The sequence below is a fragment of the Oryctolagus cuniculus genome, chromosome 18, assembly GCF_964237555.1.
Source record: "Oryctolagus cuniculus chromosome 18, mOryCun1.1, whole genome shotgun sequence".
NCBI classification, from domain to species: Eukaryota; Metazoa; Chordata; class Mammalia; order Lagomorpha; family Leporidae; genus Oryctolagus; species Oryctolagus cuniculus.
The window spans coordinates 56742697-56769035 of record NC_091449.1 but is presented as its reverse complement, the minus strand read 5'-3'; the positions used below and the strand labels follow the sequence as shown (position 1 = coordinate 56769035).

Below are 26339 nucleotides of genomic sequence, written 5' to 3'. Positions count from 1 at the left end.
ACTCGGATTTAACCACTTGACTCTACCCTGTAAGATCGAATGCTTCATATGGTCCCCTAGACCGTGGGACCTCGTGCGCATCACAGACACGTTTTTGTCCGTCGCTGACAGACTGCACTGTGGACTTCCTGTTACTGAAATCTTCCTTGAGTACCTTTGCTTCTCATGCCACCGCTGCCGTAGGAGGTGGGGCGAAACCCTGCACCTCTGAGCTCCCTGGGGGCACATTCTGTGTTCCTGAGCCCCTGCCAAAGACGCAGCTGCAGGCCCCCTGCCTCCCGCTCCGTTCCGCAGCGTCTGGGATCCGCACTGCTGAGAACAGCAGCAGGGGAAACAGCTCATCACTTCCCAGAGTTCGCAGAAGACACAGCAGGCACTGAAGCAGAGAAGGATGAGGCCTGGGCCAAGGAAGAAGGGGAATGGCTCCCGTGGGAGAAGACGGCCTGGAGGAGGGAGACTGTCCGGAAGAGGCCGGCAGCGGGACTCCTTTTCAATCATTCCTTTGACAAATGCTTTTAAAAAAACATCTACTAATTTATTTGGAAGGCAGAGTTAGAGAGGGAGAGAGACAGAGAGATCTTCTACCCGCTGATTCACTCCCCAAATGGCAGCAACGGCCAGGGCTCAGCAAGGCTGGAGCCAGGAGCCTGGAACTCTGTCCAGGTCTCCCACATGGGTGGCAGAGGCCCAAGTACTTGGATCATCTTCTGCTGCCTTCCCAGGCCTGCTAGCAGAGAGCTGTATTGAAGTGGATCAGCTGGGATTTGAACCAGGGCTCAAAAGGGATGCTGGTGTCGCAAGTGGCAGCTTAACCCGCTGTGCCACAACGCCAGCCCCAACAAACTGTTTTTAACCTCCTATAGTGATCTAGGCATTGTTCTAGGACCTCAGGATTTAACAGTGAACAAACCAAAAATGTTGCTTTAGTGGAGCAGGATGGGAATAGCAATAACAAAAATAATCATACTAGTGGCTAATATTTTTTGAGCATTTACTATTGAGTCAAGCATTTATCTTATCATCACAACAATCTCAGGCATTTGACACTACTGTTAGGCCATTTTACAGGTGGAGACAGGGAGACACAGTAGCCAAGGGACTGGCAAAGTTATGCAGGGTAGTGTAGACTCCCCTATCTCCATTGACAGATTTGAAAAAATATGTTCTTGTAAGAAAAACATTCAAATAATACAGATAAAGCTCAGGTTCTCCTCTCCCGGCCCCACCCTCACTAGCCTCTGCCCGAGATGCCTTCCCTTACAGTCTTATTCCTGTATGTAGGCTTACTATACTCACATGTCCATACGCAGTTTTTAAAAATATATTTATTGGGGCTGACGATGTGGCATAGCGGGTAAAGTCACTGCCTGCAGTGCCGACATCCCATATGGGTGCTGGTTCAAGTCCTGGCTGCTCCACTTTGGATCCAGCTCTCTGCTATGGCCTGGGAAATTAGTAGAAGATGACCCAAGTCTTTGGGCCCCTGCACCCACATGGGAGACCTGGAAGAAGCTTCTGGCTCCTGGCTTCAGATTGGCCCAGTTCTGGCCGTTGCAGCCATTTGGGGGAGTGAACCACTGGATCAAAGACCTTTGTCTTTGTCTCTGCCTCTCTCTAATTCTGACTTTCAAATAAATAAATCTTGAAAAATTGCAATATATTTATTTATTTTATTTATTTGAAAGAGTTACAGAGAAAGAGGGAGAGAGAGGGATCTTCCATTGTTGGTTCCCTCCCCAAATGAATGCAACAAGGCAGGAGCTAGGGAGCTTCTTCCAGGTCTCCCATGTGGGTGCAGGGGTCCAAGCACTTGGGCCTTCCTCCTCTGCTTTCCCAGGCACATTAGCAGGGAGCTGGATCTGAAGTGGAGCAGCCGGGAACTACTGGCACAGTTTATTTATTTGAAAGAGTTACACAGAGAGGAGAGGGAGAGAGGGAGAGGGGGAGAGAGAGAGAGAGGTCTTTCATCCGCCGGCTCACTCTCCAATTGGCCACAACAGCGGTAGCTGCGCCAATCTGAAGCCAGGAGCCAGGAGCTTCTTCCGGGTCTCCCACGTGGAGGGTCTCCCACGTGGAGGGTCTCCCACGTGGATGCAGGGGCCCAAGGACTTGGGCCATCTTCATTGCTTTCCCAGGCCATATCAGGGAGCTGGATCGGAAGAGGAGCAGCGGGGACTAGAACCGGCGCCCATATGGGATGCTGGCACTTCAGGCCAGAGCGTTAACCCACTGCGCCATAGCGCCGGCCCCCATACACAATATTTTTGACTTGACTAGCTTCCTAAACGTATGACTTAACTTTTTTGCCTTAACTGCCTGGCACGTGGTTCCTTCCTGCCCACACAGCTCTGCGCTGTTCTGACTGCCGCACAGTGTTTCATTGCATGGATGGACTAGTTTAGTATTTCAATTTTCGGATATGACAAACAATGCCGCCATTCACACGTTTTGTAAAAGCCCTGCAGATCCTCTTCCCACCGCAGAGCTGGAAAGTTTCTCCCCGAAGCACCCACGTGAAGAAACCAGCGAAAGCACTGCCAACCGCCCATCCCATAGTAGCTTCTTACGCGTCGGCAACAGCTGTGCTTTTTTTTTTTTTTCCCCATCCCCGAGTGGATTTTTCTCCTGAGAATAGAGGCGGCCTCGGGCTCCGGTGAGTTTAAAAAAAAAAAAAAAAAAAAAAAGGAAAGACAACAAAACCCTACATACACAAACCTCTAGTCCTAGAAAAAAAAGGGCCTGTGTCTTTAAGACGCATTGGTTCCTCTGGGAGTTGTAGTTTGGCAGGTCCACAGAGCGGCCCTCTAGCCTCACCTCCCTCAGCCATCCGCAGGCTCTCTCTCCTGTGAGAAAGCGCTGCCTTGACCATACCCACGGGTCCCCGCGGAAGCACCCATTTTGCCTGCTGCAGGGCTGAGCGCCAGCCTGGGGCGGAGGGTGAAACTACATTTCCCAGGGTGCGCCACGAAGGGCGCGCGCCCGCGTTAAAGAGCCCGCCCCGCCGAGCGCTGGGGCGGCAGGTACACGTCCGTGCGCCGGCAGGGGTGGCCTCAGCACACCTGTACCCGGGCGATCCCGGACCTGCACGCAGAACTGGGCCTCGAGCCGCCCAGCTTCTGGGCGGGAGTCCGGGAAGAATCTCTGGGAGCCCTGTCAGCGCCCCCCGGGAGCCCACCTACTGCAGGCGGCTTCTTCCGTTCCGTTTTCTTTGGCCTGGGTCTCTGAGCCGGAGCCACGGGGACTTGCCCTGTGCTGCGGGACCTGCGGACGCCGGGGACTGGAAGGTGTGCGGGCTCCCAGGACCCCTCACACCAGAGGCAAGTAGGGCGCAGGAAGCCGGCGCGGCGCCGACTGCTCCTTGGGGCCGTTTCCTGCCTCAGTGTACCCCGCCACGGTTCATGCTTTTGCAGGAATCTCGTGGCATGCTGTTTATGTAACTTACAACATCATTTTACTTCCAGTTGGTTCTTAACTGCCCTCCCTGAGCCCGGCTTTTCTCTTTAAAGCTCTGAAATGCTCCGGCTCTGCTCCACCTCCTGTGGCCTCTATGAAGAGGCCTTATTGTTTTATTCCGCTCCGGGCCACCCACCCTGTCCCATGTTTGAACAGCTTTAGCCTGAGGGCTCAAGTGTTTCATCTTGGCCTCAGCGGATGAAGTTCTGAGAATGGGCATAATGTTGGAATGCTTGGAGGCCCGGTATGCTAAGATTTCTACGCAAATATCGAGGGTGACAGGGGCCAGAGACTCCACGAGGGAGGTCCTGTTTCTACAGCAGGATTCAGAGCACCTGCATTGGGGTTGCACCCACCTGGCCTGCAGGTACTAGCTGGGCTGAACCTTGGGCAGTGAAGCCACAGTCTCCTTATCTATTGCCTGCGTGTGATAAGCTTTTGATAAGGGCTGTTGGGGGTGGGTCACAGGAACTGCCACTTGGCTTTGGGCAAAATGCCTGGAAAAAAAAAAAAAAAGCACTCCTTAAGTGTTAGCCTCTGTGTTTTGTCTGATCTGCCACTCAGGCTTGGTTGGTTTCTCCAAGCCTTCCCTGGCTTTTTTTTATTTCCTGGGGCCACCTTTGACCCAAAGAATATTTTAGAGCCTTCGCTTCAAGGTCAGGCCAAACTTCTGCTCCTCTGCACGGTCGCCCCCAACCCCCCAGAGCTTCTGCCATGTGCCACATCGTTCACATTTTTATTTAATGCCAACAATAGTCCTAGGAAGCTGATGCCTGGCTTTGGTTTTCAGGTTAGGAAACCAGCTCAGAGACATGGAGTAACCTGCCCAGGATCACCCAGGCACGGGAGAGACGCTGTGCTCTGTGCTAGCGCCCAGGTTCCTCCACCCGCTGCTGCTCGGGTTTGGTTTGAATAGGGCTGCTGTGCACCCCTCTCTGGCCAGGAATTGTCAGACGGTGCTGAGATGAAGGCTGGGCTGTTGGGTTCCCCCTGGAGCATTTCTTCCTTGCTCTTTTAGTGCCTTTGCTTGTGGCCAGACTTTGTCACCACCACCAGAGGAAGAATCTGGGCCACACAGCTACCCACGTTGGCCTCGGTAAAGTAATATTAGGGGCACACTTCAAGGAGTTTGTGGAAAAAATGAAATTAGGTACAAAAAACTTTGAAATCCCTGCAGTTTTTATGACACATTTGTTGTAAAAATGTTTATTTATTTGTAAGAGTTGGCGAGAGAGAGACACCACACACATACACATACACACAGATATCTTCCACCTCCTGGTTCACTCCCCAGGGTGGCCACAGTGCCTGGGGCTGGCCCAGGCCCAGGCCCAGGCCCAGGCCCAGGCCCAGGCCCAGGATAAAGCCAGAAGCCAGGAACTTAACCCTGTGGTGAAGTGCTACCATGTGGGTAGCAGGGGTCCAAATACTTGGACCATCATTCATTGTTTTCCTAGGCTCATTATCAGGGAGCTGGATTGGAAGTGGAGCAGCCGGGACTTGAACCCTGGCACTCCCGTATGGGATATGAGTATCCCAAGAGGTGGCTTAACTGCTGTGCTGAGTTTGTATCTTGGATGAAAAAAATCATAGTGTTTTTGGGCAGATGCTTGGCACAGTGTCTGGGACTATTTAAGATGTTGGTTGGCATGCCTGTCTCCCATGTCAGAGTATCTAGTTCAAGTCCTGGCCCTACTTCCAATCCAACTTCCTGCTAATGTACACTGTGGGAAGGCTGCAGGTGATGGCTTTAAGTACTGGGTCTCTGCCACTTGATTGAATTCCTGGCTCCTGGCTTTAGCCTGGCCAAACCCTCACCTGTTGCAGGCATTTGGGGAGTGAACCAGTGGATGGAAAACATCTCATTCTATCTGTCTCTGTCTCTCTGCCTTTCAAATAAAAAAATGAAAATCAATTAAAAAAAATCATAATGTTTCAGCTATGGTCTAGAGTGGGTGAGCTTAATCCCACTTCCTGTTATCACAAATATCCTTATTTTAGTGTTGCCTTGATTGGATTAGGCTTTTTTTTTAAAATTATAGCTAGTGCATAATGAACACATTATATGTTTATTCCTTTTGCACTTGTTTCAGCTCTACAAAGTAGGTTCAATGTAGTGGTTAAGAGAATGCATACTGGAGAAAGGTGTTTAGATTTAATTTTAGCTGCCTGCTAGCTGTGTGACCTTGGGCAAATTACTTAATCTTTCTGTCTCTCTCTCTCTCTTTTTTTTTTTTTTTTTTTTAAGCTTTATTTACTTATTTGAAAGGCAGAGTTACAGGCAGGCAGAGGCAGAGAGAGAGGTCTTCCATCCACTGGCTCACTCCCCAGATGGCTACAACAGCGAGAGCTGTGCCAATCTGAAGCCAGGATCCAGGAGCTTCTTCCCAGTCTCCCGCATGGGTGCAGGGTCCCAAGGACTTGGGCCATCCCCTACTGCTTTTGCAGGCCACAGCAGAGAACTGGATTGGAAATGGAGCAGCCAGGACTCAAACCAGTGCCCATATGGGATGCTGGCCCTGTAGACGGCAGCTTTACCCACCACACCACAGTGCTGGTCCTGCCTTATTTTTTTTTTTTAATTAATTAATCTATTTCATTGGAAAGGCAGAGTAAGAGCTCCTCCATCTGCTGGTTCACTCCCCAGATGCTCACAGCATCTTGGGGCTGGACCAGGCCAAAACCAAAAGCTGGAAATTCAGTCCAGCTTTCCCATGTGGATGGCAGGGACCCAAGTACTTGGGCCATTATCTGCCCCCTCCCAGGGTGCGCATCAGCAGGAAGCTGTAGTTGGAAGTGGAGCCAGGACTCTGACATGGCAAGTGGGTGTCCTAAACAGTCTGAATGGTTACACCCTGCACCTACCCTCTTAGTTTCATCCTTGCGGATAAACAGTCTTCCCAGACATCAGAGTTTGTCGCAATGCCTTTTCCTGTGAGGGTGCCAAGAGGGGATGAGTGATATTATACTCCTTATGTTAGTTTGGGTCTTTGGAGGAGCAATTGCCATGGTGGTGTTAGATTTGCGATAGTTTCTTGGAAGGGAAAGGGGAGGAAGCTGGGGCGGCCAGGAAAGATGTCACTCTGGGCTGTAGGATCCAGGAGCGCTTTGAGGAGGGAAGAGTCAGACAGCAGTGCGGTCCTAAGACATTATCAGCTGGGGGCTCTTGGAGCAAAGCTGCCTGTCAGAGGAGTCTCAGCTCTTGCAAGAGTCTTGCAGGAATGGGTCTGCGCTCAGTCACTGTTCCCAGCCAGTTATGGGGATTGTAGCCTCCGCGTGATCCACCTGGAGGCATCTGTCAGCTGTGTTCCCTGTAGCTGCAGGAGACCTCAGAGGGTTGGGGTGCCAAGGCCACACAGGGAATTGGTGGTCACTCGAGTTCCTCGCTGCCCCCTTTCTGGGAAAGACCAGGTGCCATTCTGGAGAAAACCTTTGCGCGCAGGTGCCTGGCTGGGATCTGGAGTTCCGTTCCAGGCTGAGTAGGGAACAATGCAATTTCTGTTACTGGTGGAGGCTTTTCCTGAAGGCTTGAGGGAGTGTGGGTGTTGTTAAGTGGTGGTGACGTGTCAGCCTTAACCACAGGCTCGGTGGCAGAAGAGTCTGGCATCAGAAGGGACTGTTGCTGAGGTTTGGGTTTCCTGTTGGTTTTGGCTGGGGTGGGAACTGCCCACTGGGTGCACACCCAGGGTCCATCTCTGTTGGTGGCGCACAGTTAGCCTTGACTGAGCTTTGGGGGCTGCAAGAGAAGGTGATGAGGGCGCTGCTTCGTGAGACACCAGCGGGGTCCTGCTGTTCAGTGCTCGGAGGGTGTGGTGCTGCTGACTGTGGGGCACTCCTGAGGCCTTGTATATGGATATCTCGGGGAGATCAGGGGCTCTAGTGCCCAGCTGGGAGGAGGATGGGTGGGGGTAAAGCCCGTTAGCCTCACTCCGCCATCCCCACCCCACTTCCTGAGAGCGCTCTGGCAAAAGACAGCTGACAGGTGGGGTGCAGCCCCTCTGCCTTGGAGCATCTGAAAGGGGAGGTGCCTGTGTGGGTGCCATTGGCACCCTGCCTGGATCCCTGTGAGCAGGCTGGTGTACCCCCTCACAGCTCATTATGTGCATGTCGGCTTGCACCCTGCCTCCTCCTCCAAGGAACCACCCTCAGAGGTTAGAAGTGTTCTCTCTCTCCCTCCCCTGCACCTCACAGCCAGTGACCGAGTGGTGAAGGTCTGGTGGTACAGAAAGGGCAGCCCTTTTGCTTATGCTAGGGCCAACTGTAGCCCTGTCTGACTTCCCTAGGAAGTCACATGCACCCACACTTTGCAGGTCACTGCAGGGCTACCGCATGACCCCGCAATCCCACTCCCCCGGGATCCACCTAGAGAAATGAAGTCTTTTTTTTTTTTTTTCCCAAGATTTATTTATTTGAAAGGCAGAGGAAGAGGGAGGGTCAGAGAGAGAAACCTTCTGTCCACTGATTTACTCCCCAAATGACCCCAATGCCTAGAGCTGCGCTGATCTGAAGCCAGGAGCCAGGAGCTTGTTCCAGGTCTCATCTCCTGTGTGGGTACAGGGGCTCAAACACTTGGGCCATCTCCCACTGCTTTCCCAGGCACAATAGCAGGGAGCTGGATCAGAAGTGGAGCAACTGGGACTCAAACTGGTGTCCATATGTGATGCTAGCACCGCGGGTGGAGGCTTTACCCACTATGTCACAGCGCCAGCCCAAGAAATGAATCTGATCTTCACGTAAAGCTGCCCCTGGAGGTTTCTGACAGCTCTCTTCATGATTGCAAAACCTGCAGGCCGCCAGCTCTCTTCCATGGGCGACAGAGAAACACTGCAGTGTGTACTTGCGGGGGATACTGCTTGGCAAAAAAGGGGTCAGGCTGTTGATCTGGGCGACAACTCAGATGGATCTCAGAGGCGTTATGTTGGATGAAAGAAGCTAATTTCAAAAGCTTATCTTCCATTTATGTGACTTTAAAAAAAGGTTTTGTTTATTTATTTATTGAAAGGCAGTTACAGAGAGAGAGAGAGAGAGAGAGAGATATTCTTCCATCCACAAGTTGCCCAAATGGCCACAATAGCTGGCGCCGGGCCAGGCTGAAGTCAGGAGCCTGCAACTCCATCCTGGTCTCCCACATGGGTGACAGGGTCCTAAGCACTTGGACTGTCTTCTGCTGCTTTCCCAGGTGCATTAGCAGGGAGCTGGATTGGAATTGGAGCAGCTGGGACTCAAACTAGTGCAGATATGGGATGCCGGTGTCACAGGTTGTAGCTTAACCCACTGTGCCACAGTGCCGGCCCTTATTTGACATTTTTGAGAGAATGAAACTATAGCTATGGGGGACAAATTGGTAGTTATCAAGAGTTAGGGATGGAAAAGATAGGACTATAAAGGGATAGCATGAGGGAGTTTTTTTGAGGTACAAATAGTGATGGCTACAGAAATCTTTGTAACAATTCATGGAATTATACACCAGAGTCTTATAGTTTAACAATTATTCAGCAGTGAGTGTTTGGCGTAGTGGTGAAGATACTGCTTGGGACACACACGTCCCGTATCAGAGCCTGGGCTTGAGTCCTGGCCCTGCTTCTGATTCCAGCTTCCCAGTGATGGAGTTCCAGGCTCCTGGCTTCTGGATGTTGCAGGCATCTGGGGCGTGAACCAGCAGACGGAACGTCTCTCTTTGTGTCTCTGCCGTTTAAGTATATGAAAATACATAAATAATATTCCCATCCTCCATGTACCACCGCCCTAGGAAGGCCCTCCGTTTTGGCCAGAATGGAGCAGCCGCAGGGAGTTGATTGGACGGTCCTCGTCCTGACGTGCCAGTATAAGGACAGCGTCCAGGTCTTTCAGAAAGGTAGGTGGCTCCCCCTCCCCACTTCGCTCCTGTTGTAGACTGTTGCATACCCACCCCCAACTCCCCAGCGCATGACCTCTCACTTGTCTTGTCGGTTCACTGGGCTTCAGTTTTCTCATCTGTAAAATGGGAGCAGTAGTACTTCCCTGACAGCATTGAGTGGCGATCTCGTAAGCCACCATTGGAAAAGCTACTGAGTCACAGAAAAGAGCGGTGACCCTCAGTCGGCCTGCTCAGGGGCCTGGGGCCAGGGCAGAGACCCAGGCAGCAGGTCCCAGAGCAGGTTCTGGCCGCAGAGCTGGAGGTGCGGCAGAAGCGCCAGCAGATCCCCGCTGGGACACTGTTGCTGGCGGTGGAGGACCCCGAGATGCGTGTGGGCAGCGGAGGAGCCACGCTCAATGCCCTGCTGGTGGCTGCTGAACACCTGAGCGCCCGGGCGGGCTTCACGGTGAGTGCCCTGAACCGCCACCCCACAGCCCGGCTCTCTGTGTGTGGGGTTTCCAACATCCCTGGCTCTTCCGGCTCCATTGCCCTGGCCAGTTCAGCATTTGGCTTCTGTTTCTGTAAACTGGGAAGACTTCTCCTGGCCTCACCATCCAGGTGAGAGCAGAAGGCAGGGCTTTCTTTTGAAAGGCAGAATGTTAGGAGAGAGAGAGAGAGAGAGAGAGAGAGAGAGAGAGAATTTTGCATCTGCCAGTTCACTCCCAAAATGATCACAACAGCCAGGTCTGGAACTCCAGGAGCCAGGAACTCTATCCTGGTCTTCCATATGCGTGCCAGGGACCCAAGTACTTGGGTCATCTTCCGCTGCCTACCCAGACGCATTAGCAGGAAGCTGGATCAGAAGTGGAGCATCCAGGACTTGCACCTGCACTCCGATGTGCGATGTGGCATTGCAAGCAGCGACTAGATCCTCTGTGCCACAGCCCTGGCCCCAGGGCTGGATTTTGTAGTGCTTTTAGGTCGGAAGTAGAATCTCAATGTGCAGCTCTTTGTTTTCTTTTGGCAAAGCTCTGCTTCCCATGTGGCCACTTCGCTGGAACTGCTATGTGGCTGCCCTCTTTGGGCTGGGCTTGTGAGTCAGTGTCCCCCTGGGTCTGTCCACACTCACCAGCCATCTCACTCAGTTATCTTGTCTGCCACAACGCTGACATACAGAGGGAGATGGTCACAGACAGGGACACATTCTGGCAATGGAGGTGCCAGGGGAGGGGACCACTGTGTGACTGTCATGGAGCTGACTTCCCCTGAGTCACCCATTTAGTCCCAAGTTGTTGCCTGCAACCTCTGCCCAAAACAGGGAGCAGGGAGACAGGCATTTGGTGAAGTGGTTAAGACACTGGCTGAGGGGCCAGCATTGTGCTATAGCAGGTAAAGCCACCGCCTGTGGTGCTGGCATCTCATATGGGCACCAGTTCAAGTTCCACCTGCTCCACTTGTGACCCAGCTCCCTGTTAATGCATTTCGGAGAGCAGTGGAGGATGCCCAAGTCCTTGGGCCATTGTACCCACACGGGAAACCTGGAAGAAACTCCTGGCCCCTAGTTTTGGCCTGACGCAGCCCTGGTCATTGTGTCCATTTGGCGAGTGAACCAGCAGATGGAAGATCTCTTTCTCTCTCTGTCTCTTCCTGTCTCTCTGTAACTCTGCCTTTGAAATAAGTAAAATAAATAATATATATATGAAATATATAAAATATAAAATATATAGAATAAATCATATATATGTGTGTGTATATATATATATATATATATATATGAAAGACAATGTTGAGACAGTTGCATCCCACCAGAGGGCCTGTGTCAGGTCTCTGCTCCGCTTCCTGCTAATGCGCACCCTGGGAGGCAGCAGGTGATAGCTCCAGTAGTTGGGATCTTGCCACCCGTGAGGGAAGCTTGGATTGAGTTCCTGACTCCCAAGGTCACCCTGGTCCAGCCTTGGCTGTTGTGGACATTTGGGGAGAGAAGCAGTAGAAGGGAGCTTGGTTGCTCTTTCTCTTTCTCTGCCTCTCAGATAAGTAAATAACAATAATAAAAAAAAGTAGGGAGCCGAGAGGTAGCCCAGGTGCAGGGCCACTGGGCTGCTGAGCTGCTTTGCCCCGAGGGGCCAGGGCTGCCCCAGGCCTCTCAGCACTGCTCTCCTGCCTTTGACAGGTGGTCACGGCTGACGTCCTGCACTCGGCCTGGATCCTCATTCTGCACATGGTAAGTGGAATTCGGGGTATGGGCCACGGGAAAGTCATGGTCCCTGCTTCTCAGGACTGAGTGGGCTTCAGGGGTGCTGTGCCTGGGTGTGTGTGTGCCACGTGTTCATTGTGCGAATCCAGAAGACTCAGAGTCAGAACCCATCTCAGACGTCCCCACATTGGGAACTGGATGGCACCTGCAGCATCTGCTCCTGGTGGAATGTCAGACAGGGAATCAGAAGCCCGCTGAGCTTGATGTGTCAGCCTGGAAGGAGACTTAACAGCTCTGGGATCTTGGGCAAGCCTCCTGACCCTTCCTAGGCCCCAGTCTCCTCATCCATAAAATGAGGTGACCACAGTTCGTGCTTTGCTGGTTGTGCTGAGAAGGTATGTGTGAGCGCTTCCAACAGGGCCTGGCTCGCTCTGAGTGCTCGGTGAGTGCATTGTTGTTGCTAAGTGAGAAAGGCCAGTGACAGAGTTTGATAGAATGAGCTCAGTTTCTTTAAGAAAACCAATGAGTTTATTTGAGAGGCAGAGAGAGAGCGAGAGCGAGAGTGAGAGAGTGCTCCCTTCAGTTGGTTCACTTCCCAGATGGCTACATAATGGCTGAGGCTGGGCCAAAAGCCAGGAGCTGGGAATACAACTTGGATCTTCTGCAAAAGTGGCAGAAATGAGGCCGGAGCTGTGGCACAGTGGGTTAATGCGCTGGCATTCCATACGGGCGCCAGTTTGAGACCCGGCTGCTCCACTTCTGATCCAACTCTCTGTTATGGCCTGGGAAAGCAATAGAAGATGGCCCAAGTCCTTGGGATCCTGCACCTGTGTGGGAGATCTGGAAGAAGCTCCTGGCTTCTGATTGGCGCAGCTCCGGCTGTTGCGGCCATCTGGGGAGTGAACCAGCGGACGGAAAACCTCTCTCTCTCTCTGCCTCTCCTCTCTCTGTGTAACTCTGACTTTCAAATAAATATCTTTAAAAAAAAAAAAAGTGGTAGAAACATAGTTACTTGAGCTATCACTGCTGTCTCCCAAGGTCTGCACTGGCAGGAAGCTGGAGTCAGGAGCCAGAGCGAGAACCAGAACTGAACCCAAGGACTTTAGTATGAGGCCTAGATATCTTAACATCCTAAACACTAAGCTTAACACCCGCCTCCCTGTTTTGTTTTTTGACAGGCAGAGTTAGAAAGAGAGAGACAGAGAGAAAGGTCTCCCTTTTTTTTTTTCCATTGGTTCACCCCCTAAATGGCCGATCCGAAGCCAGGAGCCAGGTGCCTCCTCCCAGTCTTCCATGCCGGTGCAGGGCCCAAGCACTTGGGCCATCCTCCATTGCCTTCCCGGGCCACAGCAGAGAGCTGGACTGGAAGAGGGGCAACCGGGAGTAGAACCCAGGGTGTTGGCGCCGCTGGTGGAGGATTAGCCAAGTGAGCTGTGGTGCAGGCCTTATTTTTTTTTTAAACTAAATGTTAACTTAATTCAGTTTTTAAAAATGATTTATTATTTTGAAAGATTTATAGAGAGAGGGAGAGACAGAATTCTTCCATCTGCTGGTTCATTCCCAAGATGGCCACAATGGGCAACACTGGGCCAGGCGGAAGCCAGGAGCCAGGTAGTTTTGTCCAGTTTTCCCATGTGGGTAGCAGGGGCCCAAACACTTGGGCCATGTTCTGCTGCTTTTCTCCGGCATTTAGCAGGGAGCTAGGTTGGAAGTAGAGCAGCAGGGACATGAACTGGCAACCATATGGGATGCTGGCATCGTAGGCGGTGGCCTTATCCACTGTGCCACAATGCCACTCTGTAAATTTTTATTTTAATTAATTCTCATTTTATTTTCCTTGCTCTTAGTTTTTTGGTTGGAATGATTTTAAATCAACATGTAAGAAATAAAGAGAGAGGGATGGACCTTATGGCATAGTGGGTTAATCGTGGCTTGAGACGCCTGCACCCCATATTGCAGTGCCAGTCCAAGTGCCAGCTCCTCTGCTTCCCATCCACTTCCTGCGAATGCATACTGGGAGGCAGCAGAAGATGGCTTACGTGCTTAGGACCCTGCCACTCACATGGGAAACCTGGATGGGATTCTGGGGTTCTGGCTTCAACCTGGCCTGGCCTGCTAGCTGTGGGCATTTAGGGAGTGAACCAGTGGATGAAAGATCTCTGTCACTCTCTGTTGCTCTGCCTTTCATTAAACATTAAAAAGAAGAAGAAAAAGAAGGATCTGGCATTGTGGTGCAGCAGATTAAGCTGCTGCTTACAATGCCAACATCCTACATCAGAGTGTTAGTTCAAGTCCTGGCTGCTCTGTTTCTGATCCAGCTCCCTGCTAATGCACCTGGGAAAGCCGTGGAAGATGGCCCAAGTGTGTGGGCCCCTGTACTCCTGTGGGAGATCCAGATGAAATTCCTGGCTCCTGACTTTGGTTTGGCCTAGCCCAGTCCATTATAGCCATTTGGGGAGTGAACTAGTAGATGCAGGATCTCTTTCTGTCTCTTCCCCTCTCTCTGTCAATCTTCCTTTCAAATAAATGAAATGAATCTTTTTTGGAAAAAAGAACACTAAGGGGCTGACATTGTGGTATAGTAGGTAAAGCCGCTGTCTGTGGTGCCAACATCCCGTATGGGCACAAGATTGAGTCCTAGCTGCTCCACTTCAAATCCAGCTCCCTACTAATGCACCTGGGAAAGCTGCAGAAGATGGCTCCAGTACTGGGACCCCTACACCTGATGTGGGAGACCATCCTGGCTTTGACCTGACCCAGCCCCAGCTATTACAGCCATTTGGGGAGTGAACCAGCAGATGGAAGATTCTCTCTCTCTCTCTCCCTCTGTTACTCTACCTTTCAAATCCGTGTATCTATGTGTCCATCTATGTATGTATATATGTATGTATCTATTTTTTTAAAAAAAGTCCTGTCTATGAGTACTTGGATTCAGTACCCAATTCTGCTCCTGACTCCAGCTTCCTGCAATGAAGACCCTGGGAGATGGCAGTGATGGCTCCAATGATTGGGTGCCTGCCACCTAGTTCCTGCCACCTGAATTAAGTGTCCAGATCCCAGCTTTGTTTCCTAGCCTGGGTCCATGGCGGGCACTTGAGGAGTGAACCAGTTGATGGGCACTCTCTCTACATATTTGTCTCTAAATAAATAAATAAGTAAATATTTTAAAACTCTAAGAGCAAACATCAGGATGGCATTTTTAATAAGTCACCTCTGTTCCTGACTGCCGCAAGGCTGCCTTACCCATTCCTGCTTCCACCCAGGGCCGAGACTTCCCCTTCGATGACTGTGGCCGGGCCTTCACCTGCCTCCCTGTGGAAAGTCCCCAGGCCCCGGAGGAGGCCTTAGTTTGCAACTTGGACTCCCTGCTGGACATCATGACCTTCCGGGTGAGGCTGCACCTCCGCTACGTGCTTTGCAGTCTCAGTGGGCGACCCCAGTAAGAGTAGTTTCGGAGGCATCTAGAGTGAGTTAGAGCTTCAGAACTTAGTCTGGAACATCTTGGGGGAAAGTGGGTCCCCAGCTGGGGGTGGTGGCGGCGTGGCATGGGCACTGAGGGTTCAGGAGTCTCCTGCTACTTTAGCAGCAGAGCCCTGTGGACCAGGTGGCTGCTGGAGCCCGTGGAACAGGCTGAGGCTGGGCTGTGGGGAGCAGAGGAAGGGCTGGGCCAGGCCACCATCTGCATTCTGTCTCTCCCTGCAGCTGGGCCCAGGCTGCCCGCCAGGCGTGTGGGTCTGCAGCACTGACATGCTGCTGTCTGTTCCTGGAAACCCTGGTGAGCCTGCAGGGGCCTGGGGCTGCCTTCCCTGGCCACAGCTGGTGTGGGCTCTGCCTATCTTGGGGCCTGCTCCTCTGCCCTGCTCAGAAGGGAGGCTGTAGGATGTGGAGAATGAAGCCCCGATCAAAAGGCAGGGCTTCCCCTGCTGGGCCTCGGTCTGCTTGTCTGCAGGTGGATGTAGTCAGCCCTGCCCCTTGTGCCCATGGGGCTTTATGGGAGACACCTGGGAGGGAAGGGGCTGTCATTCTCCGAGGATACTGTCCACTGGGCTTTGGAAACTGTGTTTCTCTTTTAGAGGCTCCAGGGTGCTGGTGCCCTGGGCTCTTGCCCCCTGGCTGAGAGTTCCCTGCCTTGGGTGCGGGCCCTTGGGAGCCTTCTCACTGCCGCTGCCCCACAGAGATCTGCTGGGACAGCTTCCGGGGAGCCAGAGTGATTGCCTTTCCGGGGAGTCCAGCCTACGCTCTGGATCATGGCGTGTACCTCACTGACTCCCAGGTAGGGTGCTGGGGCAGTGGTGCGGGCAGCAAGCGGCCTGGGCCAGCCCTGCAGTCCCGTGCGCCAGGCAGCTCGCCATCGGAACTCTCCGGTGTGATCTTGAGCCTGAGGAATTTCTTCCGGGGAACAGCTCTGAGGCTCACTTGCTCTTATGCCAGAAATGCATTTCCCGTGACGCTGCCAGGCTCTGTGCTCGGCTGCCAGGCCCTGTGCTCGGCTCCAAGGCTGGGGAGCCATTCAGAGCCCGCTGTCTACTGTTGCTGGTGGAACTGTCAGTCACTTGTGTCACTTGGGTCCCCGTGGGTGTGCTAGTACCCGTCAGACTTGCGAGGGGGACACGCTTGCGGACACCTCCTCCGCTACCCTCCTGCCGGCCCCTCTCCCACGCCCTTCCCCCTCTTTTCCCCACACAGGACTTCGTTTTGGACATTTACTACCAGGGCACCGAGGCGGAGATACAGCGGTGTGTCAAGCCCGATGGGCGGGTGCCCCTGGTATGGCTGCTGGGCCTGGATTGGAGGTCTTTGGGGGACCTTCTGGAACAGGGGCAGTGGGGGGTTATCTGCCTCCCTGGAGCAGAGCCCCACTCCTTGCAGAAGATCCTAGGGCAGGCTAGAACTGGAATGTAAGGGAACCCTGGAACCGGCATTCAGTGAGCAGGAGGAGCCCAAGTTGGAGGAACGTTGGACTTTGGGACTCAGGGTCTTGTCCCAAACCAGGTGGCCTAGAACCAGTGGGGGCAAGTGGGGATGTAGCTGGGAGTAGGTCTAGAACCAGACTTGGGGGTGCTTCCAGAATGCGGGCCAAGGGTGGGAATGGAGGGGAGGGGTCTGGGATTGGACTGTGAGGAGATGGAGGAGTGAGTGCAAGGTAAAAGCTGAACATGGAGGGAGGGTCCCAGAAATTCTGGTCGGAGTGCACTCAGGGTTCGTTTGGAGTCTGGGTGCAGGCGTGGCTTAGAAAACGAGAGTCCTTGCCCTGCGAGGCCCCTAGCCGCACTTGGCATCTGCACCCTCCCAGCTTGTGCTCAGGCCTGGCCTAGGGGGTCCCCCCACCTGACGCTTGTGGGGGCCCCTCCAGGTCTCTGGAGTTGTATTCCTCTCTGTGGAGACTGCCGAACGCCTCCTGGCCACTCACGTGAGCCCACCCCTGGACGCCTGCACCTACATGGGTTTGGACTCTGGAGCCCGGCCTGTCCAGGTGATTGGGGAGGGCGACAGTGGGTGCCGGGCCCGGGAGGTAAGGTGCTGTGTGACTGCAGACCTGCCCTCCCCTCCGTGGGTCAGCATCTGTGCAGACGGAACTGCCCCAGCTCAGCCTTGGGAACCTGGGGCCCAGTTCTGACCCACAAACAGCTGTGCTTCCTGTCCTTGCCCCAGCTGTCGCTGTTTTTCGACATCCTGCTCTGCATGGCTCGGAATGTGAGCAGGGAGGACTTCCTGGTGGGGAGGCCCCCGGAGATGGGGCAGAGTGACGCGGCTGTAGCAGCTTACCTGCAGGGTGCCCGGGCCCAGCTGTGGCGGGAGCTTCGAGATCAGCCCCTCACCATGAGTATGTACTGCCTCTCGATGGGAGTGAGGACCCCCTAAAATGGGGCTGCCCCCTTGCTTTCAGACCAAGCCACCCCGTGTATGGACTGGGCAAGTCCCTTTGGCCCACCCAGAGCACCCTGTGGAGAGAGCTCTTTGTGTCCCAGGCTCTAGTCGGAGCCTGCCTACTTCCTGTTGTGAGACTTGGGGCAGATCACCGAACCCCTGAGCCTCCGTTTTCCCATTGGCCCAAAGGGCCCATTGCCATCCTGCCCTGCTGTCGTCTGATGAGGGTGTGTCTGCTGGCAGGGGGTCAGCGTGGCCCAGAGCTGCAGCAGGCATGGGGCTGGGGTCCCATCTTATGTCACTGCAGCCTATGTCCCCGAAGGCAGCTATAGCTACATGACCTCAACCAGTGAGTTTCTGCTTAACTTCACGCTGCCCAGTGGCCCTGGGGCCAAGATCATCCACTCCCAGGTGGAGGTGAGCTGTGCTGGGTGCTTGGGGCCAGGTGGGATGTGGGATGTGGTGCTGGAGCAGATGCCCTGTGAGCGTCAGGTTTGGGGTCCCCCTTTTCCACACGAGGCACTGGAGGCTGAGTGAGTTGCCCAAGATCACAGGGTCAGTAAGTGGCCGAGTCGGGGTGCTGTTATGGAAAGTTGAAGAAGGCCTTTCTATGGGGTCTGCTTGGGGACATCTGAAGTGATGGCCCAGGTCACTGCCATGGTGCTAATGCAGGGGGCAAGTAGACGGAAGAGGTAATCCTCAGGGGGGTGGGGTGAGAAGTGGTTGCACAGGTGGGATGGGGATAGGCCTCCGGCTGGGGCCAGGCCATGTCCACAGGGAAATCTGCTGGCTGAAAGGCCTGGAGAGTAGGGACCTTGACTTTCTAACCCCAGGTGCTGGGTTGTGGGGGAGTAGTGGGGTGGCCCCGGCCCTTGGCCCTCGCTCTTCACTGTGGTTCTCGCTGGCTTCACAGGAGCCAGAGCTCCTGGAGCCTGGGAGCTGTGTGGTCAGCTGCCTGCTGGAGGGCCCTGTCCGACTGGGGCCCGGGAGCGTCCTGCGGCACTGCCACCTGCGGGTGAGGTGGAGAGGCGTGCTGGGGGGAGGGGAGGCGGAGCCCCTGGCCTGTGTGTTTTGCGGGCACCTGGGGAGCCTGCCCGCCCAGGACATCGGCCCTCTTTCCCTGCCAGGGCCCCATTCACATCGGCGCTGGCTGCCTCATGAGTGGACTGGACGTAGCTCAGTCTGAGGCCCTGCGTGGCCTGGAGCTGCGTGACCTCATCCTGCAGGGACACCACACACAGTTGCGTGGCTACCCAGGCCGGGCCTTCACCCTTGTTGGCCGTCTGGACAGCTGGGAGGTAGACACTGCCTTCTGTCCCCTCATCCTCATCTTCAGGTTTTGGGGACCCCCAGGTTCCAGCCCCCACTGCGCTGCAGGCTCTGTGGACCCTGGCCTGAAGAATAGGCTGTGGGGACTGTGTGGCCAGGAGAGTTTACCCCCGTGTTGCAGGCTGGAGACTGAGGTTCAGAGAGGGCGGTGGGCCATGGTGGGCCCCGGAGCCTGCTGAGTCGGGCCTGGAACCAGGGCGCTGCTCCGAATTCCAGGCACCTGGGTCCAGGCTCTTGGGTTTGAGGCAGTTTTCCCCTATGTGCCCATGTCTCTCTCCATGTCCCCACCCGAGCAGCTCCTGGCCCACCTGACCTGGTGTCCCCAACCCCTTCCTGTGGGCCCTGCAGCCCTGACTGCTTCCTCCTCTTGTCCCAGAGACAGCGTCCAGGCACGTACCTCAACATGTCCTGGAGCGACTTCTTCAAGAAGACGGGCATCCGGTATGGTGGAGAGCTCCGCAGCCTTTGTAGACCTTGGCCTTGCCGGCCACCTCTTCAAGGCTTGCACCTCCCCCGCCCCCAGCTCAGTCCCAAACCCCGCTCAGCATCTCCCTGGGCCTGGGCTAGTTTGGGGCAGCTCGAGTCTCTCCAGCACTTTCCCCTGGGCGACTCCAAATGTCTGGCTGTGCTCAGACTTTTGAGATTTTTGTTCAGCTGCCTGGGAAAGGGAGCAGAGATCTGGTCTCCCTCCCCAGATCGCTGACCTGTGTCACGCCCATCCTGTGCCTAAGAGTTGACAGGTGTCAGGGCTTGGGAAGGGGGCGGGAACCCAGGCTTTCCTCCTGCTAATGTGTCCTCTCCCCACATCAGAGAATGGGATCTGTGGGACCCAGACACACCCCCTGCAGAGCGTTGCCTTCCCAGTGCCCGCCTCTTTCCTGTGCTCCACCCCTCGAGGGCCCTGGGCCCCCAGGACATGCTGTGGATGCTGGACCCTAAGGAGCATGGAGGGGAGACTCTGCGGACCTGGCGAGCCTCCTGGCGCCTGTCCTGGGAGCAGTTGCAGCCATGCCTGGATCGGGCTGCCACGCTGGTCTCCCGCCGGAACCTGTTCTTCTGCCAGGCCCTGCGGAAGGCACAGCACGTGCTAGAGGCCCGGCAGGACCTCAGTCTGCGCCCGCTGATCCGGGCTGCTGTCCGTGAAGGCTGTCCTGGGCCCCTGCTGGCCAGGCTGGACCAGGGTAAGTGTGCTGGGCTCTAGAGCTGGGGATGCGGACCAGGGTCACCTGCCTTTTGAGCTGTCAGCACGAGGGGAGAGTCTAACTAGGGGAGAGACACACTGGCAGTTTCTAGATCAGGGGTTGAGTCTTTGGTCCTCTGAGAACCAGCATACACACATGTATGCTATCTTTTTTATTATTACTATTATTATTGTTATTTTTAAAATTTACTTTGAAAGGCAGAGAGTCAGAGACAGTCAGAAATCTTCCACCTATTAGTTCATTCCCCAAATGCAGCTAATAGCCAGGGCTGGGCCCAGCTACTGCCTGGAACTCAATCCAGGTCTCCCATAATGGTGGCAGGGAACCAAGTGCTTGAGCCATCACCTGCTGCCGCCCAGCTGGAATCAGAAGTGGAGCCAGGACTTGAACCCAGGCATTCCAGTATGGGAGCAGGTGTCCTAAGAGAGGTGCGCCGCCTGGGGGCTCAGAGCCTTGGCCTCCAAAGCAGCACTTCCATCACTGAGTCCCGGGGTGAGGAACATTATCCTTATTTAACTCCGTCATCCCCAGCCGCACGGCTATGGCAGGGGCGCTGAGACTTGAGCCTGAGCTCTGACCACCATGGGTGTGCCAGCTGGTGCTCCAGGGGCACACCTAGGCTGAGGCTGGCAGCATGAGATCTTTTGCAGGCAGGGAGCAGGGGTACATTCACAGGCAGGATGCCAGGAGGCACGAGGGTCTGGAGTGTTTGGGGACTGTTGTGTAGCCTCTGGGGACAGAGAGCACGGGGGGCTGATCTCCTCTCCTGCTGCCCCTAACTCCTGATCCTTCAGTTGCAGCTAGGGCGAGAGACCCGGGCGTGGCAGCGCGGGCGCTGGCCTGTGTGGCAGACGTTCTGGGATGCATGGCAGAGGGCCAGGGAGGCCTACGGAGTGGGCCAGCCGCCAACCCCGAGTGGATGCGGCCCTTCTCATACCTGGAGTGCGGAGACCTGGCAGGGGGCGTGGAGGCACTTGCTCAGGAGAGGGACAAGTGGCTGAGCAGGTACTGATAGAAGTGAGACCTTTTGAGAAGCTGCTACCATCAAGGAAGTGGTCTCTGATGGTGGAAGTCCAGAGAGAGGTGGGACACCCTGGGGTCACCCGGGGCAGTCAGGTTTCCCAGACCAGACAGTTTGCCCCCCGCTTGGACTCCGGGTCGGCATCCCTTCCTTCCTTCTTGGCAGGCCAGCCTTGCTGGTGCGAGCTGCCCGCCACTACGAGGGGGCTGGGCAGATCCTGATCCGCCAGGCCGTGATGACGGCCCAGCACTTTGTCTCCAAGGAGCCAGTGGAACTGCCAGCGCCTGGGCAGTGGGTGGTGGCTGAGTGCCCGGCCCGTGTGGATTTCTCTGGTGAGCCTTGTGGGGGTGGGGTGAGGATAACTGCCCCAGAGCTGGGCTGGCAGCCCCCGTGACGGCTTGGCCTTGCTGACCTGTCACAGGGGGCTGGAGTGACACACCACCCCTTGCCTATGAGCTTGGCGGGGCAGTGCTGGGCCTGGCCGTGCGAGTGGATGGCCGCCGGCCCATCGGGGCCAGGGCACGCCGCATCCTGGAGCCCGAGCTGCGGCTGGCAGTGGGGCCTCAGCAGGACGAGATGGCCATGAAGATAGTGTGCCGGAGCCTGGATGAGCTGCAGGATTACTGCCAGCCCCATGCCCCAGGTCAGGGCACCCCAGAATATCTGCAGGTGGGGATGCACACACAGCCAGCTGGAGGATGGGGGCAGGACCAGGAGACCCCTGCACAGAGGGCAGCAGGCCCCTGGGGCCTGGCCTGAGGGCTAGCCAGTCTGGTTGAGAGGCCCTGAAAGAGAGGGGTGGAAGTCACTCTGGGCACAGGAAGCAGGGATGAGACATTTGCTCAGGTCAGGGAGCCCAGAGGCCCTTCTGTGGCATGGGAGTGCGGCCTGCCCTGCTGCTGGGTTTCTGTCCCACCAGATGAGCCTCCATTGGGTTGGGAAACAGGAGGGGGTTGGCCATCCAAGGAGGCCGAATTCCTTGCATTGTGCCTGTCCCTCCGCAGGGGCCCTGCTGAAGGCGGCCTTCATCTGTGCGGGGATAGTGCACATCCGCTCTGAGCTCCCACTGAGGGAGCAGCTGCTACATACTTTTGGGGGTGGCTTTGAGTTACACACCTGGTCTGAGTTGCCCCATGGCTCCGGCCTCGGTAAGTGTCCCGCTGCTGCCTACCAACCCCTTTGTCGTGGGACTCCAGCCTTCCCGTGACCCCTTTCCTTGGGCTCTGATAGAAGAGGGTGGTGCAGCAGCATTGGGCTGGACAGGGCCTGCTCATGATGGTGCCTCCCTCTGATCCTGCAGGTACCAGCAGCATCCTGGCAGGTGCTGCCCTGGCTGCGCTGCAGCGGGCTGCAGGTCAAGCAGTGGGCACCGAGGCCCTGATCCACGCAGTGCTGCACCTGGAGCAGGTACTCACTACAGGTACGGGGCTGCCCCAGGTCAGGGGGAGGACACTGGACACTGGCACTTTCCCCGGTGCCTCTGAGGGCTCCCGTAGATTTGCATGATTTGCCAGCAACCACAGAACTGCTGCTCCTTAAAATGGCTGTAGTTTCCTTCTTAACACTCAGACCTTCTCTGGTGGTTTGCAACTTTTAATTGTTCTCCCTCAAAGAGGCTGATGCTTTGTGAGCACCCACTAAGCGCCGATTCCATGCTGCATCTTTCACATGTGTTAGGACCGTTTGCACCAGCTGCTGTGACTCATGACTGCCACCACCCACGCTGTCTGTCTTTCAGGGCCTGCTGGGCACAGCTGGGTCAGCATTAGGGCTGGACCTTCAATCTGCCCTCTGGCAAGCTGCCTTGCCCGGTCACCTGTGGCCATTGAGGACCCAGTAGAGGCTATGTTCTAGGGGAACATTGTTAGCACCAGGCTTCCGTCTCCTCCTGGCCACCTGGAATCCATGCCCAGGGTAGAGCAGCCAGCAGTTTGTCTGGTTCCAGACCCTGAGGTGTTCTGTTTGCCCAGGCCTTGTCTCTGGCACAGCTCTGGGAGGACTGCCACAAGACGTGCAGATGTCTGCGTAGGCTGCTTCTGTGGCTTTGTGGCCCAGCCCCCTCCTTTCACGGAGATGACTCACAGCCTGTAAAAGGGGCAGATGGGGAGACCACGCCACTGATGAGGTGTCCCCTTGGAGTTCATTTGGTCAAATGACAGCTGTTTATTCAGAATCCACTCTGTGTTGGGCCTAAGGGATACATGAGCAAAAACAGGGCCCTTTCCCTCCAAAGTCTCATGAGGGTAGCCTCAAAATGTCATGGGAAAATAAGATCGGCACAAGAACTCCCTTATATGATTTACTGGAGGCAGATGATCATTAACCATGCAAGTGAATAAATTATTCCAAACGGTGTTAAGTGCTCAGAAGGAGAGGGGCTCACTTAGGAGTCCTTGACCTTTTGGGCCCTCCACTGCCACTATGTTTTGGCTGTAAAGTTTCAGATGCCTTCTGCCATTTGCATTTTACACTTTAAATCTTCTCAGGCCCTACCCCAGATGTGAAATCCCTGTCCCAAGGCAGCTCAACTTCAGTCATTTTAATATAGCTGCAAGGGGAGACAAAAAGAAGAGAGCCATACTGTTCCTAACTAAAGTAAGGTATACACATAGCTTTCAGGAGGTGCTGAAAAGCTCATTTCCAACACAAACACTCTGGATCAGAAAAAAAGAGGAGACCCGGTTGGGGGAGGCTTCGGCTACAGGCAAAGTGCTCTGTCACTTCCCTGGCTATGACTCCTCTAGGGGGAGGGGTCAGTGTAAAAGCTTTCTCCTTCTCATTCCAGTTACAGATCAGCTCTGACCTATGATTCCAAGTCTGGCTCTGTAGTACAGCTCTTCCCCTTGCTGGGAACAGCCTGCTCCCAGGGCTGGGCAGAAGCCGCACAGCCCACCTGTCCCAACCGAAGTTAGGGAAGCTATCTTCCCATGCTGTGGTCAGCCAGGGCTGCAGGCCAGGAGCTTGTGTGAGGAGAGTGAAGTTGGGCCAGATGTGCTCCAATAGCGAGGGGCCCTGGGCTTGCAGGAGGTGGCTGGCAGGACCAGGTGGGTGGCCTAATGCCTGGCATCAAGGTGGGGCGCTCCAAGGCTCAGCTGCCACTGAAAGTGGAGGTGGAAGAGATCACTGTGCCCGAGGGCTTTGTCCAGAAGCTCAATGACCACCTGCTGTTGGTGTACACCGGCAAGACGCGTCTGGCTCGGAATCTGCTGCAGGTGAGTCCTGGCCCCAGAACGAGGGAGGAAGGCAGCCTGCCTGGCTGGGCCCGGATCTCCATTACGCCTTGCTGCTGCATCTGTAGGACGTGCTGAGGAGCTGGTACGCCCGGCTGCCTGCGGTGGTGCAGAACGCCCGCAGCCTGGTGCGGCAAGCTGAGGAGTGCGCTGAAGCCTTCCGCCAAGGTGAGGAGCCTCTTCCAGGGGAAGTTCCAAGCACCAGGGGCAAGGGCCACACGGCTTGTAGGTCTCAGAGGCCAGGGCCTCTGCAGCCTCGGCACAGGCCCTGGATATTAGGCCCCTGGGAACGGAGGCCTACAGTGTGCTCTCTCCAGCATCTCACACTAAGGTGCAAATCATATTTGAGGACAAAACTTGTATCCTGGGAAAGGGCACCAGGCCCGTTTCCCAGGAAACTGATGGGAGAGGAGGCTCGGCCTGTAGAGCCTGTAGCTCAGTTTCAGGGGAGTTAGCCTGAGCAGGGGTTCAAGTGTGTGGCCACACAGTTCACTGAACACTATGCTGGTCACCGTGTCAGCTGCTTTGTCCACATTAGTCCTCAAGCACTGCAGTGGGCTCAGTTACTCCTCCTCCCAGCCAGCTCTGGAACTTGGGGTCTTTACCTTCACACTGGTTAATAACTGCCTCTTGGCACTTAATATTCAATTTACACAGGGTGTGGGGTAAGTGTACTGCCAAGACGTGCCACTTGCTTGTGCCCCCCACTCCAGGAATGCTGCCTTTGCTGGGCCAGTACCTCACCTCGTACTGGGAACAGAAGAAGCGCATGGCTCCAGGTTGTGAGCCGCTGGCTGTGCGGCGGATGATGGATGTCCTGGCGCCCTACGTTCATGGCCAGAGCCTGGCAGGGGCAGGCGGTGGGGGCTTTCTTTATCTATTGACCAAGGAGCCGCGGCAAAAGGAGGCTGTGGAGGCCGTCCTGGCCAAGACTGAGGTAACTGATGGTGTTGGATTGGCAGCTGATGGAGGCGAGAGACCTTCCTGAGGGGCCCACCAGCTAACCAGGGGCTACCTCTACAAGTCCCCTGGCCGAGAGACCTTCCTGAGGGGCCCACCAGCTAACCAGGGGCTACCTCTACAAGTGCCCCTGGCGGAGAGACCTTCCTGAGGGGCCCACTAGCTAACCAGGGGCTACCTCTACAAGTGCCCCTGGCGGAGAGACCTTCCTGAGGGGCCCACTAGCTAACCAGGGGCTACCTCTACAAGTCCCCTGGCCGAGAGACCTTCCTGAGGGGCCCACCAGCTAACCAGGGGCTACCTCTACAAGTGCCCCTGGCGGAGAGACCTTCCTGAGGGGCCCACTAGCTAACCAGGGGCTACCTCTACAAGTGCCCCTGGCGGAGAGACCTTCCTGAGGGGCCCACTAGCTAACCAGGGGCTACCTCTACAAGTCCCCTGGCCGAGAGACCTTCCTGAGGGGCCCACTAGCTAACCAGGGGCTACCTCTACAAGTCCCCCGGCCCTGCAGTTTCACTTGTCTCCAGGAGGCATGAGATTTGGTAAGAGCTCCCTAAACAATGTTTGTCCTGTTCAGGGCCTCGGGAACTTCAGTGTCCACCTGGTAGAAGTGGACAGTCAAGGCCTGCGACTGACGCTGACAGAGTGAGGCCTCCCTCTGATACTCCCGTCAGGCTGGCATCTGCAGGAAGACACCTGGATTACAGCGGACCCGCCCTTCTTTCCTCCATGGGAGTTCTCAGCTTCCTCCTCCACTCACCTCTGCCAGTCTGCTCCTGGAGAAAGCAGACTTGAGCAACACGTGGGCAGGCTGAGGCAGTGCTTGGGAGCAAGACAGTACCTCTTGGTTCACAGTGGCCAAGGCTTGGCCTTTGCATCATCTGGACCAAAGAAGTCTCCAAGCTCTGTGTCTCACGTGGCCTTCCAAATCCCATGGCCCAGCCTGGGCCTGGCCTTCTCATTGCTTGCTAGGGCCGTGTTAGAAGCAGATGGCAGCCAGCCTTCACAGATGGCTAGGCTCTTGAGACATCTCCTGTGGTCGGCCTTAGAGTCGAGAGACCTCACATTCTTCACTCCTCAGTCCTGGGGGATTTGTGGCAATGAGTCACGGTGGTCCTGTGGCAAGTCCCTGCCAACCTAGGCCTTAACCAGCAACACTACGGATTGTGCCAAGTGACCCAGTGCCTATGGGCAGTGGGTTCTCAGGACTGATATTCTTGGAATAAATTCCACTTGGCCCTTCAAA

General features: G+C 55.2%; 1 protein-coding gene and 1 long non-coding RNA gene across 10 annotated transcripts in view; one reads left to right on the top strand and one right to left on the bottom strand.

Annotated features, from left to right (window-relative positions):
- LOC138846577 (uncharacterized) overlaps positions 1–2921 on the bottom strand; it is a 16953-nt gene extending 14032 nt beyond the window's left edge. Inside the window, exon 1 of the long non-coding RNA XR_011384099.1 lies at positions 2568–2921. This is a non-coding gene — a long non-coding RNA (uncharacterized lncRNA). The remainder of the gene's footprint in view (positions 1–2567) is intronic.
- Positions 2636–26339, top strand: FCSK (fucose kinase). Of its 9 annotated transcripts, none has more exons than XM_070062728.1 (25): positions 2636–2653; positions 9203–9307; positions 9604–9755; positions 11460–11510; positions 14747–14872; positions 15186–15258; positions 15659–15756; positions 16170–16250; positions 16837–16956; positions 17136–17307; positions 17659–17768; positions 18265–18366; positions 18479–18649; positions 19057–19121; positions 19491–19861; positions 20204–20374; positions 20677–20887; positions 21069–21235; positions 21325–21546; positions 21908–22051; positions 22204–22323; positions 23928–24115; positions 24202–24301; positions 24847–25070; positions 25671–26339. In XM_070062728.1, the coding sequence occupies exons 2-25, from the start codon at positions 9226–9228 to the stop codon at positions 25740–25742; spliced, it is 3393 nt and encodes a 1130-aa protein (XP_069918829.1). In that variant the 5' UTR covers positions 2636–2653; positions 9203–9225; the 3' UTR covers positions 25743–26339. The 9 variants fall into 9 exon arrangements, 8 of the variants coding, with proteins under 8 accessions (XP_069918829.1, XP_069918830.1, XP_069918826.1 ...); XR_011384091.1 differs by lacking the exon at positions 2636–2653 and adding an exon at positions 2986–3317 and having other exon boundaries at positions 21325–21572; XM_070062729.1 differs by lacking the exon at positions 2636–2653 and adding an exon at positions 2986–3317 and having other exon boundaries at positions 17674–17768.